The sequence below is a fragment of the Nerophis lumbriciformis genome, linkage group LG08, assembly GCF_033978685.3.
Source record: "Nerophis lumbriciformis linkage group LG08, RoL_Nlum_v2.1, whole genome shotgun sequence".
Lineage (NCBI taxonomy): Eukaryota > Metazoa > Chordata > Actinopteri > Syngnathiformes > Syngnathidae > Nerophis > Nerophis lumbriciformis.
In genome coordinates this window covers 56,216,515-56,240,000 of record NC_084555.2, presented here as the reverse complement: position 1 = coordinate 56,240,000, position 23,486 = coordinate 56,216,515, and the positions used below count along the sequence as shown (strand labels likewise).

At 43.9% G+C, this 23,486-nt stretch overlaps 2 protein-coding genes across 2 annotated transcripts in view; both read left to right on the top strand.

Annotated features, from left to right (window-relative positions):
- tnika (TRAF2 and NCK interacting kinase a) overlaps window positions 1–9,098 on the top strand; it is a 227,707-nt gene extending 218,609 nt beyond the window's left edge. The window contains exons 34-35 of the mRNA XM_061969225.1: window positions 2,342–2,481; window positions 8,674–9,098. Coding sequence (XP_061825209.1) covers window positions 2,342–2,481; window positions 8,674–8,757 — 224 coding nt within the window. The 3' untranslated portion in view covers window positions 8,758–9,098. The remainder of the gene's footprint in view (window positions 1–2,341; window positions 2,482–8,673) is intronic.
- A 9,802-nt stretch (window positions 9,099–18,900) lies between these two features.
- The window catches only part of slc2a2 (solute carrier family 2 member 2), a 46,405-nt gene continuing 41,819 nt past the window's right edge, over window positions 18,901–23,486 (top strand). The window contains exon 1 of the mRNA XM_061969215.1: window positions 18,901–18,978. Within this exon, the coding sequence (XP_061825199.1) occupies window positions 18,964–18,978 (15 nt within the window). The 5' untranslated portion in view covers window positions 18,901–18,963. The remainder of the gene's footprint in view (window positions 18,979–23,486) is intronic.

Below are 23,486 nucleotides of genomic sequence, written 5' to 3'. Positions count from 1 at the left end.
AATATATGTATGTGTGGGAAAAAAATCACAAGACTATTTCATCTCTACAGGCCTGTTTCATGAGGGGGGGTACCCTCAATCGTCAGGAGATTTTAATGGGAGCATTCGCATACCATGGTTTATATAGGGCACAGAGTGGGTGGGTACAGGCTGGCGTAGGGGCGTGGTGATTGGCTCATGTGTTACCTAGGAGGTGTTTCCGTCTATAGCGGCATGCTGTTACAATTTCGCTGCGCTTGTTGAGGGATGACAGGTCTGGACGGTAAATAATAAACAGTTTCTCTTTCAAGCATAGGTTGCATCTTTTATTACCACTATTGTAAGGTGTGCTGGATGCAAGAATTTGCCATGTTATGTCTGGCAGTGTGTCGCGCCTCGCCAAGGAGCAGCGAGAATACCAAGAAGCGCATATGCCAAATTTTCAAAGAGAACGGCCTACGGATCACGATTGAAGCCAACAAGCAAACCGTCAACCGTCAACTTCCTTGACGTCACTTTCAACCTGAGAAATAACAGCTACCAACCATTCACGAAACCCAACACAACACTCCAATACGTGCACCATGACAGCAACCACCCACCCACCACCACGAAAAGAATACCTACCGGAATCAATAAAAGGCTATCGATGCTGTCATCTAGCAAAGCTGAATTTGACCAAGCAACCCCCCCGTACCAAAAAGCCCTTGATGAAAGCGGATACAATTTCACCCTCACCTATGAACCCACGCCAGGAAACCAGCCAAAAAAGAACAGAAAACGAAACGACATCATCTGGTACAACCCCCCATACAGCAAAAACGTCTCAACTAACATTGGACATAAATTCCTCAATCTGATTGACAAACACTTTCCCAAAGACAACACCCTAAGAAAAGTATTCAACAAGAACAACATTAAATTGAGCTACAGCTGCATGAACAATATACGACAAATCATCTCAAACCACAACAAAACAATTGCAAATGAGCCGTCGGCCCCCGGACAGAGCGACTCCAAAACCAACAAAGGCTGTAACTGTCGAAAGAAACCTGATCGCCCTCTCAACGGGGGGTGCTTACAAACATCAGTTGTCTACCAATCTAAGGTAATACGCAAGGACATTAACACATCCGACACATATGTAGGATTAACCGAGGGAGAGTTCAAAACCAGATGGAACAATCACAAGGCTTCTTTCAGGAACCAAAACCTGCGGAATACCACAGAACTCAGCAAACACATTTGGGACCTCAAAGACAATAATGTTGAATATTCAATAACATGGCAAATTCTTGCATCCAGCACACCTTACAATAGTGGTAATAAAAGATGCAACCTATGCTTGAAAGAGAAACTGTTTATTATTTACCGTCCAGACCTGTCATCCCTCAACAGGCGCAGCGAAATTGTAACAGCATGCCGCCACAGACGGAAACACCTCCTAGGTAACACATGAGCCAATCACCACGCCCCTACGCCAGCCTGTACCCACCCACTCTGTGCCCTATATAAACCATGGTATGTGAATGCTCCCATTAAAATCTCCTGATGATTGAGGGTACCCCCCCTCATGAAACAGGCCTGTAGAGATGAAATAGTCTTGTGATTTTTTTTCCCACACATATATATATATATATATATATATATATATATATATATATATATATATATATATATATATATATATATATATATATATATATATATATATATATAGTCATGTCCGTTGTGTCCTTGAGCAAGACACTTCACCCTTGCTCCTGATGGGTGCTGGTTAGCGCCTTGCATGGCAGCTCCCGCCATCAGTGTGTGAATGTGTGTGTGAATGTGGTGATACTGTCAAAGCGCTTTGAGTACCTTGAAGGTAGAAAAGCGCTATACAAGTATAACCCATTTATCATTTATTATATATATATATATATATATATATATATATATATATATATATATATATATATATATACACACACACACACAGCCTGGCCCCCGGCCAAATTCTTTTAACCCAATGCGGCCCCTGAGTCAAAAAGTTTGGGGACCCCTGCTCTAAAAACACAAAGCACAATGTATTCAATTTTTGTGTTTATCTGGAATAATTTAAAAAAAAACATAAAAGGAAAACCGCACAAAATCCTTTTTTGTTTGTTCTCAAATCCGCCATATATAATACAAATCCAAAACACGGCCCTAATTTTGTTTTTGGATTTGCGTTTCATAATGGGAAATAGAATAAACGGAAGGTACACGGGCCCGCTTGCTTTCATTTTTCAAGAAGCACTTTGGACGCCCCTGATTTTGCCCCCATGTGCGCCTGCATGGACGTGTAAAAGTGTACTTGTGTTATTGTTTCTTCTCTCAGCCTACATCCACTCCAATCAAATCATGGGCTGGGGAGAGAAAGCCATCGAGATCCGCTCCGTGGAGACGGGTCACTTGGACGGCGTCTTCATGCACAAGAGGGCTCAGAGGCTCAAGTTCCTGTGTGAGCGCAACGACAAGGTCAGAGGTCACCTTTTCCTCCATTCTTTGCGTTGGTACCAGCTAGGGCTGGGCGATATATGGAATATACTGGATGTATCAATATACTGGATATATCAATATAGTGGATATATCAATATACTGGATATATCAATATACTGGATATATGGAATATACTGGATATATCAATATACTGGATATATCAATATACTGGATATATCAATATACTGGATATATGGAATATACTGGATATATCAATATACTGGATATATCAATATAGTGGATATATCAATATACTGGATATATGGAATATACTGGATATATGGAATATACTGGATATATGGAATATACTGGATATATCAATATACTGGATATATGGAATATACTGGATATATCAATATACTGGATATATCAATATACTGGATATATCAATATAGTGGATATATCAATATACTGGATATATCAATATACTGGATATATCAATATACTGGATATATGGAATATACTGGATATATCAATATACTGGATATATCAATATAGTGGATATATCAATATACTGGATATATGGAATATACTGGATGTATCAATATAGTGGATATATGGAATATACTGGATATATGGAATATACTGGATGTATCAATATACTGGATATATGGAATATACTGAATATATCAATATACTGGATATATCAATATACTGGATATATGGAATATACTGGATGTATCAATATACTGGATATATCAATATACTGGATATATGGAATATACTGGATGTATCAATATACTGGATGTATCAATATACTGGATATATGGAATATACTGAATATATCAATATACTGGATATATCAATATACTGGATATATGGAATATACTGGATATATCAATATACTGGATATATGGAATATACTGGATATATCAATATACTGGATATATGGAATATACTGGATATATCAATATACTGGATATATCAATATACTGGATATATGGTTTCTCTCTGTGCGATATTACACTACAGGCTTTATTCTCTCTTTCTTGTCTCTCCTCACAGAGACATAAAACAAGCGCACCTTCTTACATACGTCACATACTTTCGCGTCATACGCCCTCGCTGAGCAGAGAGGTAACATTAGCTGTGATGCTAGCAGAGTGGTGCGAGTGGTAATACGACAGAAAGAAGGTGCCAATCTGGTAACAAATGAAGGAAGTATTAATTCCCAAGAAAAACAGCAGGGGGTCCATCGTCTGGCGGTGGTTTGGCTTCAAGTGGGAATATGTCGAACAGACAACCGTAATATGTCAAGTGTGGGACAAAGTGATGCTACAAAAAGTAGCATTACTGCTAATTTGCAGCATCATTTGAAAAGTCACCCGCTAGAAAATGAAGAGTTCTTGAAACTCTGCATGTCAACATCTCGGCCGGTGCCACACCAACAAAATGCCGAGGCAACCATTTCCACATCAACAGCGTATGAAACAAATAGTCAACAACAGAAGTGTCACGTGGGGGTCGCAGCTAGCTGCGGGGTTGTTCTTCCAACGCAAAATAGACGGCTCCGGACGACAGCGTGAAGGTAGGCTTGGATTTATTGACATTAAACAGTCACTACCACAAAACACAAAGATACAACCAAAAAAAAGGCAAGTGTGCCTAAAACATATGAAGCTACTAATTAACAAAAACTAGGACATGGACATGGAAACTTACTTTGTCAAAACGAGACATAAACCGGAGTGACATGACGACAATGCAGGCAGGACGAGTGATGAACAAGGTATGCTTAAATAACAGTGACATGATTGGTGACAGGTGTGTGTGAGTCAAAACGTGAAACAGGTGCGTGACGTGACAGGTGAAAACTAATGGTTGCTATGGTGACCAGACAAGGGAGTGAAAAGACAGAAACTAAACAAAACATGACTTAAAACAAAACATGATAATACAGACATGACAGAGCCCCTCCCTTAAGGACAGATACCAGATGTCCAAGAAAAAAACTTAACAAAAGTCATGGGAGGGCGGGAGGGGGACATGGCGGTGGGTCGCCAGACCACGTGTCCCCGTATCCACCGGGGCAGAGTTAGGTGGCGGCGGCGAGTGGAACGCCACTTGACTTTGCCTCAGTGGATTCGGGGCCACTTGGGCTGGCGACCCACCGCCATGTCCCCCTCCCGCCCTCCCATGACTTTTGTTAAGTTTTTTTCTTGGACATCTGGTATCTGTCCTTAAGGGAGGGGCTCTGTCATGTCTGTATTATCATGTTTTGTTTTAAAGTCATGTTTTGTTTAGTTTATGTCTTTTTCACTCCCTTGTCTGGTCACCATAGCAACCATTAGTTTTCACCTGTCACGTCACGCACCTGTTTCACGTTTTGACTCACACACACCTGTCACCAATCATGTCACTGTTATTTAAGCCTACCTTTGTTCATCACTCGTCCTGCCTGCATTGTCGTTATGTCACTCCGGTTCAGGTCTCGTTTTGACAAAGTAAGTTCCCATGTCCATGTCCTAGTTTTTGTTTAAGATTAGCCTCACTTGCGTTTTAGGCACGCTTGCCTCTTTTTGTTGTTGTTGTTGTTGTATTGTTTATGTTTGCGGTAGTGCGTGATTTATGTTAAATAAATCCTAGCCTACCTTCACGCTGTTGTCCGGAGCCGTCTATCTTGCGTTGGAAGAACAACCCCGCAGCAAGCTGCGACCCCCACGTGACAAGAAGGAGATAACGTCCGCAGGAACCTACCACATAGTGAAGGACATACACTATTTGATTTCCTATTATGCAGCTCATTTTTATTTGACACTTATTGAAATATCTCGTGTGACATCATGCACAAAAGTGCACTTTATTTGTTTGAAACTATTGTCGTGGCGTTCTGTTGTCATGTCTGTGTGATCATGTTTTGTTTTAGTCATGTTCGGTTTTGTTTTTGGACTTTTTGTGCACTTTTGTTTTGTTTTGTCACCACAGCAACCATTAGTTTTCACCTGTCACGTCACGCACCTGTTTCACGTTTTGAGTCACGCACCTGTTTTCACTAATCATGTCTGTAGTATTTAAGTTAATTGTTTTCAGTTTGTCTTTCTGGCGACATCCCACATTTATGCTCTCCACACACCCTTATGACCCTTGCTGCGCTTTTTCATGCCGTTTTCTCGTCCAAGTAAGTTTTCTTTATTCATGCCATAGTTTGCAAGTTTTGTTTCATTGTTCATAGTTTCTGCCGTTGTGCAAGTTTGTTTTCATGAGCCAAGTTTTTTTACCTCCGCCTTTGTTCGCGCCTTTTGTTTGCTTCTTTTTTTTGTCCTTTGTTAGTGTAAAAAAAAAAAAAATATGTACTCACATTCCCGTCTCGCCCAAGCCAACTTTCCGTTGCCTTCTGGAAAAACTAAACCCAAGGACCAAGTCTTGACATCTGTACAAAAAGTGCACTTTAATTGAGTGTTGTTTTGATATGTCATGTTAGTGACATCATGCACAAAAGTGAACTCATAGCTTGTTTTAAAATGTCTCTGACAATCTTGCACTTTCTGTTTGGAAATGACATGAATGTTTGTGCCACTGCTTAATAACTCTTTAATAAATACACTTTTGCTTGTGGTTTCCTTCTCTGCATGAAAGTTTAAAAGTAGCATATATTAATGCAGTATGAAGAAGAATGTTTTAATGTAGACACATAGAATCATCATACTGCTGTCATTATATGCATCAAGTGTTCATTCAAGGCTAAGGCAAAATATACACATATATATGGTGTATATATATATAATATATATGTCTTAATAAGGTTATCCAAAAAATAGTGCTCGATACCGTAGTAGAGCGCAATATATGTATGTGTGGGAAAAAAAATCACAAGACTATTTCATCTCTACAGGCCTGTTTCATGAGGGGTTCCCTCAATCATCAGGAGATTTTAATGGAAGCATTCACATACCATGGTTTATATAGGGCACAGAGTGGGTGGGTACAGGCTGGCGTAGGGGCGTGGTGATTGGCTCATGTGTTACCTAGGAGGTGTTTCCGTCTGTGGCGGCATGCTGATACAATTTCGCTGCGCTTGTTGAGGGATGACAGGTCTGGACGGTAAATAATAAACAGTTTCTCTTTCAAGCATAGGTTGCATCTTTTATTACCACTATTGTAAGGTGTGCTGGATGCAAGAATTTGCCATGTTATTGAATATTCAACATTATTGTCTTTGAGGTCCCAAATGTGTTTGCTGAGTTCTGTGGTATTCCGCAGGTTTTGGTTCCTGAAAGAAGCCTTGTGATTGTTCCATCTGGTTTTGAATTCTCCCTCGGTTAATCCTACATATGTGTCGGATGTGTTAATGTCCTTGCGTATTACCTTAGATTGGTAGACAACTGATGTTTGTAAGCACCCCCCGTTGAGAGGGCAATCAGGTTTCTTGCGGCAGTTGCAGCCTTTGTTGGTTTTGGGGTCGCTCTGTCCGGGGCAACACAAAAATCAAGGACAAAACACCACTCAACCAATGGAGAAATACAGCAGCAGTAATCAAATGGTTCAACAACATCCAAGACAAACAACAGCACAACTTTATCTCCTTTGATAGCGAAGAATTTTACCCTTCCATCACGCAAGACCTACTGACTCAAGCACTAGACTTCGCCTCAGACTACGACTCAATCACAGGCAACGAAAGAAACATCATCATCCACGCAAAAAACTCCATTCTCATCCACAACAGTACACCATGGCAAAAAAAGAACAACTCAACATTTGACGTCACTATGGGAAGTTTTGACGGAGCAGAAACGTGTGAACTTGTTGGGAGTTTCCTCCTCTCCCAGCTCGCTAGCCTCAACCTGGACCTTGGTATTTACCGTGATGACGGACTGGCAGTGTGTCGCGCCTCGCCAAGGAGCAGCGAGAATACCAAGAAGCGCATATGCCAAATTTTCAAAGAGAACGGCCTACGGATCACGATTGAAGCCAACAAGCAAACCGTCAACTTCCTCGACGTCACTTTCAACCTGAGAAATAACAGCTACCAACCATTCACGAAACCCAACACAACACTCCAATACGTGCACCATGACAGCAACCACCCACCCACCACCACGAAAAGAATACCTACCGGAATTAATAAAAGGCTATCGATGCTGTCATCTAGCAAAGCTGAATTTGACCAAGCAACCCCCCCGTACCAAAAAGCCCTTGATGAAAGCGGATACAATTTCACCCTCACCTATGAACCCACGCCAGGAAACCAACCGAAAAAGAACAGAAAACGAAACGACATCATCTGGTACAACCCCCCATACAGCAAAAACGTCTCAACTAACATTGGCCACAAATTCCTCAATCTGATTGACAAACACTTTCCCAAAGACAACACCCTAAGAAAAGTATTCAACAAGAACAACATTAAATTGAGCTACAGCTGTATGAACAATATACGACAAATTATCTCAAACCACAACAAAACAATTGCAAATGAGCCGTCGGCCCCCGGACAGAGCGACCCCAAAACCAACAAAGGCTGCAACTGCCGAAAGAAACCTGATTGCCCTCTCAACGGGGGGTGCTTACAAACATCAGTTGTCTACCAATCTAAGGTAACACGCAAGGACATTAACACATCCGACACATATGTAGGATTAACCGAGGGAGAGTTCAAAACCAGATGGAACAATCACAAGGCTTCTTTCAGGAACCAAAACCTGCGGAATACCACAGAACTCAGCAAACACATTTGGGACCTCAAAGACAATAATGTTGAATATTCAATAACATGGCAAATTCTTGCATCCAGCACACCTTACAATAGTGGTAATAAAAGATGCAACCTATGCTTGAAAGAGAAACTGTTTATTATATACCGTCCAGACCTGTCATCCCTCAACAAGCGCAGCGAAATTGTATCAGCATGCCGCCACAGACGGAAACACCTCCTAGGTAGCACATGAGCCAATCACCACGCCCCTACGCCAGCCTGTACCCACCCACTCTGTGCCCTATATAAACCATGGTATGTGAATGCTCCCATTAAAATCTCCTGATGATTGAGGGTACCCCCCCTCATGAAACAGGCCTGTAGAGATGAAGTAGTCTTGTGATTTTTTTCCCACACATACATATATATAATATATATAGGCCGTAGGATTCAAAGCGTGGGGAAAAAGTAGTGTGTACTTGAGTGTAGGTATAAAGGCATTTATTTGAGTGTGTGGTGTGTGTGTGTGTGTGCAGGTCTTCTTTGCGTCGGTGCGATCAGGAGGCAGCAGCCAAGTCTTCTTCATGACCCTCAACCGGAGCTCCATGATGAACTGGTGATGGCTCCGCCCCCGTCGTCCACTCGCCACCCTGGGCGACCAATAACGTGAAGCTTGAAAAAGGGGAAGCGGGGAATGAAGGTTGAATACAAAACAGTCATTTGGGCGCCGCCCTCTTCCCCCTTTTTCACCCTTCTTGATATTCTTCCTCCTTCGCCGCTCTTCTTCCTCCTCCCGAGCGGCGTATGCAACACACCTTTAAGAAGATGTCCCCCTTCTTCTTTTTCCTCCCTCAAAAGGTGCTGCGTTTGACTTCTTGTCGCCCCCCCATGGCCAACTACTGTACAGCAGCTGTCCTTGAGGGTCCTTTTTACGTCCAATCATGACACACAAAATATTTGGAGCACGTCTTTTACGTTTTGACATCCATCCCAGCGCTTATTATTGTGTATTTCCTTGTCTGGGCCAGGGGTGTCCAAAGTGTGGCCCGGGGGCCATTAAAACATCATTCTAAAAATACTATTACGCAAAAATAACCAAAAAAAAAAGTGGAATAAAAGAGCAAACAGGATCAAATGTGACAAGAAAAAGTTGCAAAGCTTCCATGCGGGCACTTTTTTTTTTCTTTAAAACTGTCATTACTCAAAAAAAAATAAATTTTTTATTAAAATCAATTTTATGAATTATTAAGTCGCAAATACCGTATTTTTGGTACCATAGGGCGCACCGGATTCTAAGACGCATTAAAGGAGCCCATTTTTTCTAAATGTAACTGTGGAAGCTTCCGGGTGAGTTCTCAGGACCATTCCAGCCAGGGAAGACATTGTCGGGAGATGGTTTAGACTTCTTTATTTTTTCGGGAACAGAGTCTTTGGCGTGATTTTCAGCAGCTGCCTTTTCTTACGTGAGCACATGAATGGTTTCCTTCCGTCCGTTGTCTGCTTTTCAGCAGCACGTCGCCGTCGTTCGCCGTCTACTTTTCAGCAGCACGTCGCCGTCGTTCGCGTGGTAGCAGAGGATGGTTTCCTCCCGTCCGCCGTCTGCTTTTCAGAAGCACGTCGCCGTCGTTCGCGTGGTAGCAGAGGATGGTTTCCTCCCGTCCGCCGTCTGCTTTTCAGCAGCACGTCGCCGTCGTTCGCGTGGTAGCAGAGGATGGTTTCCACCCGTCCGCCGTCTGCTTTTCAGCAGCACGTCACCGTCGTTCGCATGGTAGCAGAGGATGGTTTCCTCCCGTCCGCCGTCTGCTTTTCAGCAGCACGTCGCCGTCGTTCGCCGTCTGCTTTTCAGCAGCACGTCGCCGTCGTTCGCCGTCGTTCGCCGTCGTTCGCCGTCTACTTTTCAGCAGCACGTCGCCGTCGTTCGCCGTCGTTCGCGTGGTAGCAGAGGATGGTTTCCTCCCGTCCGCCGTCTGCTTTTCAGCAGCACGTCACCGTCGTTCGCGTGGTAGCAGAGGATGGTTTCCACCCGTCCGCCGTCTGCTTTTCAGCAGCACGTCACCGTCGTTTGCATGGTAGCAGAGGATGGTTTCCTCCCGTCCGCCGTCTGCTTTTCAGCAGCACGTCGCCGTCGTTCGCCGTCTACTTTTCAGCAGCACGTCCCCGTCGTTCGCCGTCTGCTTTTCAGCAGCACGTCGCCGTCGTTCGCCGTCTGCTTTTCAGCAGCACGTCGCCGTCGTTCGCCGTCGTTCGCCGTCGTTCGCCGTCTACTTTTCAGCAGCACGTCGCCGTCGTTCGCCGTCTGCTTTTCAGCAGCACGTCGCCGTCGTTCGCCGTCTGCTTTTCAGCAGCACGTCGCCGTCGTTCGCCGTCGTTCGCCGTCTACTTTTCAGCAGCACGTCGCCGTCGTTCGCGTGGTAGCAGAGGATGGTTTCCACCCGTCCGCCGTCTGCTTTTCAGCAGCACGTCACCGTCGTTCGCCATCTGCTTTTCAGCAGCACGTCACCGTCGTTCGCCGTCTACTTTTCAGCAGCACGTCGCCGTCGTCCGCCGTCTACTTTTCAGCAGCACGTCGCTGTCGTTCGCGTGGTAGCAGAGGATGGTTTCCACCCGTCCGCCGTCTGCTTTTCAGCAGCACGTCGCCGTCGTTCGCCGTCTACTTTTCAGCAGCACGTCGCCGTCGTTCGCGTGGTAGCAGAGGATGGTTTCCTCCCGTCCGCCGTCTGCTTTTCAGCAGCACGTCGCCGTCGTTCGCCGTCTACTTTTCAGCAGCACGTCGCTGTCGTTCGCGTGGTAGCAGAGGATGGTTTCCACCCGTCCGCCGTCTGCTTTTCAGCAGCACGTCGCCGTCGTTCGCCGTCTACTTTTCAGCAGCACGTCGCCGTCGTTCGCGTGGTAGCAGAGGATGGTTTCCTCCCGTCCGCCGTCTGCTTTTCAGCAGCACGTCGCCGTCGTTCGCCGTCTACTTTTCAGCAGCACGTCGCCGTCGTTCGCCGTCTACTTTTCAGCAGCACGTCGCCGTCGTTCGCGTGGTAGCAGAGGATGGTTTCCACCCGTCCGCCGTCTGCTTTTCAGCAGCACGTCGCCGTCGTTCGCCGTCTGCTTTTCAGCAGCACGTCACCGTCGTTCGCCGTCGTTCGCCGTCGTTCGCCGTCTGCTTTTCAGCAGCACATCGCCGTCGTTCGCCGTCTACTTTTCAGCAGCACGTCGCCGTCGTTCGCGTGGTAGCAGAGGATGGTTTCCACCCGTCCGCCGTCTGCTTTTCAGCAGCACGTCGCCGTCGTCCGCCGTCTACTTTTCAGCAGCACGTCGCCGTCGTTCGCCGTCTGCTTTTCAGCAGCACGTCGCCGTCGTTCGCCGTCTACTTTTCAGCAGCACGTCACCGTCGTTCGCCGTCTACTTTTCAGCAGCCCGTCGCCGTCGTTCGCCGTCTACTTTTCAGCAGCACGTCGCCGTCGTCCGCCGTCTGCTTTTCAGCAGCACGTCGCCGTCGTTCGCCGTCTGCTTTTCAGCAGCACGTCGCCGTCGTTCGCCGTCTACTTTTCAGCAGCACGTCGCCGTCGTTCGCCGTCTACTTTTCAGCAGCACGTCGCCGTCGTTCGCCGTCTGCTTTTCAGCAGCACGTCGCCGTCGTTCGCCGTCTACTTTTCAGCAGCACGTCGCCGTCGTTCGCGTGGTAGCAGAGGATGGTTTCCTCCCGTCCGCCGTCTGCTTTTCAGCAGCACGTCGCCGTCGTTCGCCGTCTACTTTTCAGCAGCACGTCACCGTCGTTCGCCGTCTACTTTTCAGCAGCCCGTCGCCGTCGTTCGCCGTCTACTTTTCAGCAGCACGTCGCCGTCGTCCGCCGTCTGCTTTTCAGCAGCACGTCGCCGTCGTTCGCCGTCTGCTTTTCAGCAGCACGTCGCCGTCGTTCGCCGTCTACTTTTCAGCAGCACGTCGCCGTCGTTCGCCGTCTACTTTTCAGCAGCACGTCGCCGTCGTTCGCCGTCTGCTTTTCAGCAGCACGTCGCCGTCGTTCGCCGTCTACTTTTCAGCAGCACGTCGCCGTCGTTCGCGTGGTAGCAGAGGATGGTTTCCTCCCGTCCGCCGTCTGCTTTTCAGCAGCACGTCGCCGTCGTTCGCCGTCTACTTTTCAGCAGCCCGTCGCCGTTGTTCGCGTGGGAGCAGAGGATGGTTTCCTCCCGTCCGCCGTCTGCTTTTCAGCAGCACGTTGCCTTCGGCGTGCTTTTCAGCAGCTGCCTTTTCTCCGTCTCGCTCTCGCGGTGTACTGTGCTCCGCGTCTTGCCTCTTGCTCTCCACCTCTCCTCCTTTCTCTCTTGGCTGTCACCCGATTATCTGATTGTGCCCAGCTGCCCGACCCACGCACCTGTAGTCCATTTGGACGCGGGTCCGCAGGCCACGCCCCCTCGCCGCCATCTTGGAGCGGGCCCCGGTGTCGGACCGCCGGCCCCGCCTCTCCACAGTAACCTACTCAGTGGCCTAGTGGTTAGAGCAGGGGTGCACATTACGTGGATGGCTAGCGTGGAGGGTGTGTCAGTCCATCGCCAACCAGGCGTTGAAAAAATAGTCCTAAAAATGAGCGATCAGAAATCTTCACTATGACGTCACTTGATTGACATTGACGGCACCCGATGGTCTTGTGAGATGACGCAGGCTGCTGTGAAGGAAAAGAAAGACCGTCAGGGAGGCGAGAAACACTTTTTTATTTCAACCACACCTCCTGTCAAAAGCCTAAAGACTGACCACACAGTTCCTGTCTTCACGATAAAAGCGCTGCTCTATCCTGCCTGCGCTAACAAAATAAGAGTCTGGCGTGCACAAGCCCTCAAGCCACGGAGTTTTTCCGCCAATGTATTTCTTGTAAAGTGTATAAAAAGGAGTATGGAAGCTGGACAAATAAGATGGCAAAAAGCAATCACTTTCAAGTGATATTCGACAGAAAAGACCGTATTTTCCGCACCATAAGCCGCCCTGGGTTATAAGCCGCGCCTTCAATGAACGGCATATTTCAAAACTTTGTCCACCTATAAGCCGCCCCGTGTTATAAGCCGCATCTAACTGCGCTAAAGGAATGTCAAAAAAACAGTCAGATAGGTCAGTCAAACTTTAATAATATATTAAAAACCAGCGTGATGTGGGCGCGCATGGAGTCGTATATCAACATGGACGGAGCTGCGTGAAAAAAGCCACCCGGCCTCTTCGCGTAAACTTACCTTAACCACTCGCTCATCTTTTCTTCATCCATCCATCCCTTCGAGTTAGCTTTTATGATGACGCCGGCTGGAAAGGTCTCTTTTGGCAAGGTCTTCCTTTTGAATATCACCATGGGTGGAAGTTTCTGGCCATTAGCATGGCAAGCTAGAACCACAGTGAAGGATGACTTCTCATTCCCTGTGGTGCCAATATTCACCGTACGTGCTCCCGTTGTATCCACAGTGCGGTTCACAGGAATATCAAAAGTCAGTGGAACCTCGTCCATGTTGATAATGTTCTCTGGCCGGATCTTTTTTTCAGCTATCTTGTTTTTACAATATGCACGGAAAGTAGCCAGCTTTTCTTGAAAGTCTTTAGGCAGTTGCTGTGAAATAGTAGTCCGTGTGCGGATGGAGAGATTGCGTCTTTTCATGAACCGGAAACCTGTCGCTTAGTAGGAGCCATTTTGTGGTCTTTACAGATGTAAACACACAAAGGAAATGAAACGTAATATCCGCGCGCTTCTTCTTCTTCTACGGGGGCGGGTGGTTGCTTACAGTAGAAGAAGAAGCGCTTCCTCTTCTATGGGGGCGGGTGCTTACTTTGGCGGTTGCTTGCCGTAGAAGAAGAAGCACTTCCTCTTCTACGGGGAAAAAAGATGGCGGCTGTTTACCGTAGTTGCGAGACCGAAACTTTATGAAAATGAATCTTAATATTAATCCATATATAAAGCGCACCGGGTTATAAGCCGCACTGTCAGCTTTTGAGTAAATTTGTGGTTTTTAGGTGCGGCTAATAGTGCGGAAAATACGGTAGGACTTTTTTTCTCCTCCATTGAAAAATGTGGACGTTATCATCACTACACATAATTACTATCATCACTACTGTCTGATTGGTGTCGTTTACTTGAGTCGTAATGCAGTTTACACTTATCTCTTATGTGTGACTGCCATCTACTGGTCACACTTATCATTTCACCACGTACCAAATATAATAGCTTCGAGGTCGGTAAGCACAACCGGAATTATTCCGTACATTAGGCGCACCGGGTTATATGGCGCACCGTCGAGTTTTGAGAAAATGAAAAGGATTTTAAGTGCGCCTTATAGTCCGAAAAAATATGATAATTAAATGAATGGGAAATTTAAAACTGCAAGTAATTTATCAAGCACAAAATTATTTTCCAACAAATGTTCAAAGAATGAGTTGGTGAATATCATTTGAGGGGTAATTGAACACAACTCTTAAAAGTCAAACAAAGCAATGACATCATCCAATTTAGAAAGAAATACAAAATAAATATTTTTTGACAGTTAGAATAAAAAGGACAAAACGTGAAATATCTTAAAGGTATATTTTATTCAAAAACTACATTTGATGAAATGAATATGTTATTATAGATTATATGTAATTATATACTAGAATATATTATGTACTATAAAATATACTTCATTCATTTTGGTAAATAAAGTCATCATGTATTTTATTCCTAAAGAATGAGATGATTATATCTGAGGGACAGTAAAGCTCTTCTTCTTCCTGCTCCTTTTCGGACACACGCCATGTTATTTTCTTGCTTTTTTTTAATTTACTTTGTTAAAATTGTGTAGATTGAGGCTATTTCTGAATGTTGTGATCGAAATAAAGAATAAAGAAAGGGCATTAGAGATGAACAAATATTTTTAAAAATGACCTAACTAACGGGTAGTTCTGAAGTTGACATCGAAATGTAAGTGTTGAAGTAAAAAAATGTGACTTATACAATTTTATGAGTGGGACCCTTTTGGATCCCCAAAACCTTTAGTGTGATTTTTTTTTTTTTAAACATGTCATTGCCCAAAATATAATAATAATGAATCATAATCTAATTCATAATCATAATCTGTTGCTATGAATTATTAACCTATTAAAGCTCCCAATTATTTGACATCAAATATTCCACCTTCAATATTTTTTCGGGGGCTAGTATTGCATTTTTGCTGTTTTTGCCACAAAAAAGGGTGTTTCTTTGTCAAAAAGAGCATAAATGTTTTTGTTTTTTTTAAAGTACCTTTATATTGATCGATGGATCTGAAGTTGATGTCAAGATATTGGCATTTAAAGTGAAAAAAAGAAAAGAAAAGAATTATGACTTATTCTTATTCCCAAAACCTTTTTTTAAAACATGTCATTGCCCCCCCCAAAAAATAATAATGAATCATAATCTATGTTATGAATTATTGACATATTCACTGTTCCAATTACTTCACACCAAATATTCCACTTTCATTTGGAGTTTTTTGCCATAAAAATGTTTTTTCTTTTTCTTTAACTTTATATCGACTGATAGATCTGAAGTTGATCTACAGATTTAAGCCTTGAAAGTTAAAAAATAAAAAACTTACTTTTAAAAGCACGTGAGGAGAGTCATAAGGGTTTTTAAAAAATCTATACATTGTATTTGTTTTAAAATAGAAAATATATCAAAATGGCCCCCGCGTCCTTCGAGTTGTCCGTGCGCTGCCCTCGGTGGATCAAGTTTGGACAGTCCTGGTCTCTGCAGTTCCCTGGGAATTGGTTTTGGGGTGTTTTCAAATAATTACTTTAAATATTTATTTCTCCACATTCTTGGTAGAATTGTTAGCATGAAAATAAAGATGCAAGCATCTCTATCATTAAGAAGATATTTACAGCTAACCATGTAGTACCATTATTCGCCCACAAGATGGCAGCAGACGACTGCCATTTTGGTTCAATTGTGACCCAATCATCAGAAATTGAAAAAAAACATTTCTGTGTCCACATCTTGACTAGCAATTTCAAGATGGTTTTATGTTCCTCTTGCTCGGCTCAAGTCTCACAAAGTTTTCGTGGAAATGTATTTTACACCAACAAACTCGCTTTTGGCAGAAATGGTGGTTTTGTTTAGTTTCATTCTTGTTTGCTTTCCAATGGAATGTCAGCGTTTTTGGCAGAATGACTTCGCAGCGATTGCCTGAACGCTAACAATGCAGTTACACACTTTGGTCACCAGGTGGCAACAAGTTCAACGTACATTTCCGCTTCCACGTTTTAGGACATTTTTTTCTGGGTGCGTCGACTAAAAACTCCACAAAGTTTTGTGATTTAAAAAAAAAAAACATAATAATGCTAACTCCCTACACTCTTAGAAATAAAAGTGCTAAGTAGAACCATATATGGTTCTTCGGCTCGTCCTCATAGGAGAACCCTTTTTGGCTCCAGGTAGAACCTTTTTATAAAGGTTCCACCTGGAACCCTTTTGGAGGGTTCTACCTAGAACTGTGTGTGTAAGGTTCCACCCAGAACCCCCCCCATGAGAGGTTCTACAAAGAACCCACGCAGGGAGTTCCACTTAGAACCCTTTCGTATTTCAAGGGTTTCATCTAGAACCCACACAGGGAGTTCCACTAAGAACCCTTTTGTATTTCAAGACTTTCATCTAGAACCCACGCAGGGAGTTCCACTAAGAACCCTTTCGTATTTCAAGGGTTTCATCTAGAACCCACACAGGGAGTTCCACTAAGAACCCTTTCGTTTGTCAAGGGTTTCATCTAGAACCTATGCAGGGAGTTCCACTAAGAACCCTTTCATGTTTCAAGGGTTTCATCTAGAACTCACACAGGGAGTTCCACAAAGAACTCTTTCATGTTTCAAGGGTTTCATCTAGAACCTATGCAGGGAGTTCCACTAAGAACCCTTTCATGTTTCAAGGGTTTCATCTAGAACTCACACAGGGAGTTCCACAAAGAACTCTTTCATGTTTCAAGGGTTTCATCTAGAACCCACACAGGGAGTTCCACTAAGAACCCTTTTGTATTTCAAGACTTTCATCTAGAACCCACGCAGGGAGTTCCACTAAGAACCCTTTTGTATTTCAAGGGTTTCATCTAGAACCCACACAGGGAGTTCCACTAAGAACCCTTTTGTATTTCAAGACTTTCATCTAGAACCCACGCAGGGAGTTCCACTAAGAACCCTTTTGTATTTCAAGGGTTTCATCTAGAACCCACACAGGGAGTTCCACTAAGAACCCTTTTGTATTTCAAGACTTTCATCTAGAACCCACGCAGGGAGTTCCACTAAGAACCCTTTCGTATTTCAAGGGTTTCATCTCGAACCCACACAGGGAGTTCCACTAAGAACCCTTTTGTTTGTCAAGGGTTTCATCTAGAACCTATGCAGGGAGTTCCACTAAGAACCCTTTCATGTTTCAAAGGTTTCATCTAGAACTCACACAGGGAGTTCCACAAAGAACTCTTTCATGTTTCAAGGGTTTCATCTAGATCTGACACAGGGGGTTCTAAAAACATCCCTTTTCAAAGGTTTTCACCGATAACCGTCTTGTCTTCTGAGGGTTCTATAAAGAACCATATTGTATTCTACAGATCAGTTTAGTTCATATTATATTGTGGTCATTTATCATGTTGACATTGAACAAACATTCAAAACATTTATTTAAAGATAGGCACCATTATTGGCAAATGTTATCAGGAAGTATGTCCCTGGTGACACAGGATCTTACCCATGCTTTCAACAATCCCTGAAGAACTCTTTCTTCCAAAAACGGTTCTCTGGATCAAAATAGTTCTTACTGGAACCCTTAGTGTTAGTGAGAACCCTTTTAAAACCAATTATTCAGAAAAGGGGTTTTAAGGGGTTCTCTGGATCAAAATGGTTCTTACTGGAACCATTAGCGTTACCAAGAACCCTTGAAAAACCCTTTCTTCGGGAAAGGGTTTTTCAGAAGCAAATGGTTCCAGTTAGAACCTCAGCCCTTGTAGAAGAACCCTTTTAGAACCCTTATTTCTAAGAGTGTATAACTAGCTAGTGGGATACATCGTCGTCGTGGATTCTTTCTTTAAGTTCAATTTTTGTTAGCTTCATCCCGAATGTGACCTCCTTTTTCCTTCTTTTTTTTATTTTTACAGGATGCTAACAAACTTCCTATTTTTTTCCACAAATTATTTATTGGTACTGAAGATGATCTAATAAAACCTCACAATGTTGTCGCGTACTGTACTAAACTAACGGCTCAGGAGGTGTTCAGTTAGCAGGTTAATGCTTTAGCAATAAAGAGCCTAGCGGTCTTCCCTGGTAGCGTGTGTGTGTGTGTGTGTGTGTGTGTGTGTGTGTGTGTGTTTATTACGGTCATTACACTGAGGACTATCTAAGACAAATAAAACCACTGTACTCTTTTTATTGTTTTGGTCTTCTTCCTGCTTTATTTTGAAAGAGCGTTACTACTAATCATCCTGTTTGGGGATTTTTTTGTTTTGTTTTGTTTTGTAAAAGAGACACAAAGAAATAAATGAAAAGCAGAAGTGTGTTGCTGGAGTGTGTTTTTGTGCAACCTTTCAGACTTTAGTGCTACACCTGAGTGTATCATTAACTAGTGTGTGCACCTTTGTCTTCTTTCCCCTAACGCATCATTTTTAATCCAACATAACGTGCATTTTAACATTCTTTGAATGGCACCATCATCCATATTTTTTTCTTTTTTTGATACAGTTTGCACTATTTTGTCTATGCATGTAATCGTGTGTGTGTGTGCGTGTGTGTGTGTGTGTGTTGCATGACCACTCTTCATTGATCATTAGCTCTCTTGCTGGACTCTGGTAAACACACAAGGACTGTTGGTTATGGAGCCAGGAAAAGTAAGACTTTTTAATCCCTTTTTCTGCCATGTCATGTTTGGATACTGTAAGTACAGTTGATGCAAAGTGTGCTGCGTTCAAAGACATTGTTGACCATGATGAATATTGTGTGTTTTTTGGGGAGTTTCTTGGGAACAAATGGTGACCCTGGGTCCAGAGGTGGGTAGTAACACGCTACATTTACTCCGTTACATCTACTTGAGTAACTTTTGGGATAAATTGTACTTCTAAGAGTAGTTTTAATGCAACATACTTCAGTGTATTTATAGAGAAGAAACGCTACTTTTACTCCGCTACTTTTATCTACATTCAGCTCGCTACTTGCTACTGATTTTTATCCATCTGTTAATGCACGCTTTGTTTGTTTTGGTCTGTCAGACAGACCTTCAAAGTAGGATCTATCGCATGCCTGCGTTTCACCAATCAAATGCAGTCACTGGTGACGTTTGACTCCGTTTCACCAATCAAATGCAGTCACTGGTGACGTTTGACTCCGTTTCACCAATCAAATGCAGTCACTGGTGACGTTTGACTCCGTTTCACCAATCAAATGCAGTCACTGGTGACGTTTGACTCCGTTTCACCAATCAAATACAGTCACTGGTGACGTTTGACTCCGTTTCACCAATCAAATACAGTCACTGGTGACGTTTGACTCCGTTTCACCAATCAAATACAGTCACTGGTGACGTTTGACTCCGTTTCACCAATCAAATGCAGGTACTGGTGACGTTTGACTCCGTTTCACCAATCAAATGCAGTCACTGGTGACGTTTGACTCCGTTTCACCAATCAAATACAGTCACTGGTGACGTTTGACTCCGTCTCACCAATCAAATACAGTCACTGGTGACGTTTGACTCCGTCTCACCAATCAAATGCAGTCACTGGTGACGTTTGACTCAGTTTCACCAATCAAATACAGTCACTGGCGACGTTTGACTCCGTCTCACCAATCAAATGCAGTCACTGGTGACGTTTGACTCTGTCTCACCAATCAAATACAGTCACTGGTGACGTTTGACTCCGTTTCACCAATCAAATGCAGTCACTGGTGACGTTTGACTCCGTTTCACTAATCAAATGCAGTCACTGGTGACGTTTGACTCAGTTTCACCAATCAAATACAGTCACTGGCGACGTTTGACTCCGTCTCACCAATCAAATGCAGTCACTGGTGACGTTTGACTCTGTCTCACCAATCAAATACAGTCACTGGTGACGTTTGACTCCGTTTCACCAATCAAATGCAGTCCCTGGTGACGTTTGACTCTGTTTCACTAATCAAATACAGTCATTGGTGACGTTTGACTCTGTCTCACCAATCAAATACAGTCACTGGTGACATTTGACTCTGTTTCACCAATCAAATGCAGTCACTGGTGACGTTTGACTCCGTCTCACCAATCAAATGCAGTCACTGGTGACGTTTGACTCCGTCTCACCAATCAAATACACTCACTGGTGACGTTTGACTCCGTTTCACCAATCAAATGCAGTCACTGGTGACGTTTGACACCGTCTCACCAATCAAATGCAGTCACTGGTGACGTTTGACTCCGTTTCACCAATCAAATGCAGTCACTGGTGACGTTTGACTCCGTCTCACCAATCAAATGCAGTCACTGGTGACGTTTGACTATGTTTCACTAATCAAATGCAGTCACTGGTGATGTTTGACTCCGTTTCACCAATCAAATGCAGTCACTGGTGACGTTTGACTCCGTTTCACCAATCAAATACAGTCACTGGTGATGTTTGACTCCGTCTCACCAATCAAATACAGTCACTGGTGACGTTTGACTCCGTTTCACCAATCAAATGCAGTCACTGGTGACGTTTGACTCCGTTTCACCAATCAAATGCAGTCACTGGTGACGTTTGACTCCGTTTCACTAATCAAATGCAGTCACTGGTGACGTTTGACTCAGTTTCACCAATCAAATACAGTCACTGGTGACGTTTGACTCCGTTTCACCAATCAAATGCAGTCACTGGTGATGTTTGACTCCGTCTCACCAATCAAATACAGTCACTGGTGACGTTTGACTCCGTTTCACCAATCAAATGCAGTCACTGGTGACGTTTGACTCCGTTTCACCAATCAAATGCAGTCACTGGTGACGTTTGACTCCGTTTCACTAATCAAATGCAGTCACTGGTGACGTTTGACTCAGTTTCACCAATCAAATACAGTCACTGGCGACGTTTGACTCCGTCTCACCAATCAAATGCAGTCACTGGTGACGTTTGACTCTGTCTCACCAATCAAATACAGTCACTGGTGACGTTTGACTCCGTTTCACCAATCAAATGCAGTCACTGGTGACGTTTGACTCCGTTTCACTAATCAAATGCAGTCACTGGTGACGTTTGACTCAGTTTCACCAATCAAATACAGTCACTGGCGACGTTTGACTCCGTCTCACCAATCAAATGCAGTCACTGGTGACGTTTGACTCTGTCTCACCAATCAAATACAGTCACTGGTGACGTTTGACTCCGTTTTACCAATCAAATGCAGTCCCTGGTGACGTTTGACTCTGTTTCACTAATCAAATACAGTCATTGGTGACGTTTGACTCTGTCTCACCAATCAAATACAGTCACTGGTGACATTTGACTCTGTTTCACCAATCAAATGCAGTCACTGGTGACGTTTGACTCCGTCTCACCAATCAAATGCAGTCACTGGTGACGTTTGACTCCGTCTCACCAATCAAATACACTCACTGGTGACGTTTGACTCCGTTTCACCAATCAAATGCAGTCACTGGTGACGTTTGACACCGTCTCACCAATCAAATGCAGTCACTGGTGACGTTTGACTCCGTTTCACCAATCAAATGCAGTCACTGGTGACGTTTGACTCCGTCTCACCAATCAAATGCAGTCACTGGTGACGTTTGACTATGTTTCACTAATCAAATGCAGTCACTGGTGATGTTTGACTCCGTTTCACCAATCAAATGCAGTCACTGGTGACGTTTGACTCCGTTTCACCAATCAAATGCAGTCACTGGTGACGTTTGACTCTGTTTCACCAATCAAATACAGTCACTGGTGACGTTTGACTCTGTTTCACCAATCAAATGCAGTCACTGGTGACGTTTGACTCCGTCTCACCAATCAAATGCAGTCATTGGTGACGTTTGACTCCGTCTCACCAATCAAATGCAGTCACTGGTGACATTTGACTCCGTCTCACCAATCAAATGCAGTCACTGGTGACGTTTGACTCTGTTTCACCAATCAAATGCAGTCACTGGTGACGTTTGACTCCGTCTCACCAATCAAATGCAGTCACTGGTGACATTTGACTCCGTCTCACCAATCAAATGCAGTCACTGGTGACGTTTGACTCTGTTTCACCAATCAAATGCAGTCACTGGTGACGTTTGACTCCGTCTCACCAATCAAATACAATCACTGGTGACGTTTGACTCCGTCTCACCAATCAAATGCAGTCACTGGTGACATTTGACTCCGTCTCACCAATCAAATGCAGTCACTGGTGACGTTTGACTCCGTCTCACCAGTCAAATGCAGTCACTGGTGACGTTTGACTCCGTCTCACCAATCAAATGCAGTCACTGGTGACGTTTGACTCCGTCTCACCAATCAAATACAGTCACTGGTGACGTTTGACTCTGTTTCACCAATCAAATACAGTCACTGGTGACGTTTGACTCCGTCTCACCAATCAAATGCAGTCACTGGTGACGTTTGACTCCGTTTCACCAATCAAATGCAGTCACTGGTGACGTTTGACTCCGTCTCACCAATCAAATGCAGTCACTGGTGACGTTTGACTCCGTTTCACCAATCAAATACAGTCACTGGTGACGTTTGACTCTGTTTCACCAATCAAATTTAGTCACTGGTGACGTTTGACTCTGTTTCATCAATCAAATACAGTCACTGGTGACGTTTGACTCTGTTTCACCAATCAAATGCAGTCACTGGTGACGTTTGACTCCGTCTCACCAATCAAATGCAGTCACTGGTGACGTTTGACTCCGTTTCACCAATCAAATACAGTCACTGGTGATGTTTGACTCCGTTTCACCAATCAAATGCAGTCACTGGTGACGTTTGACTCCGTTTCACCAATCAAATACAGTCACTGGTGACGTTTGACTCTGTTTCACCAATCAAATACAGTCACTGGTGACGTTTGACTCTGTTTCACCAATCAAATACAGTCACTGGTGACGTTTGACTCAGTTTCACCAATCAAATACAGTCACTGGCGACGTTTGACTCCGTCTCACCAATCAAATGCAGTCACTGGTGACGTTTGACTCTGTCTCACCAATCAAATACAGTCACTGGTGACGTTTGACTCCGTTTCACCAATCAAATGCAGTCCCTGGTGACGTTTGACTCTGTTTCACTAATCAAATACAGTCATTGGTGACGTTTGACTCTGTCTCACCAATCAAATACAGTCACTGGTGACATTTGACTCTGTTTCACCAATCAAATGCAGTCACTGGTGACGTTTG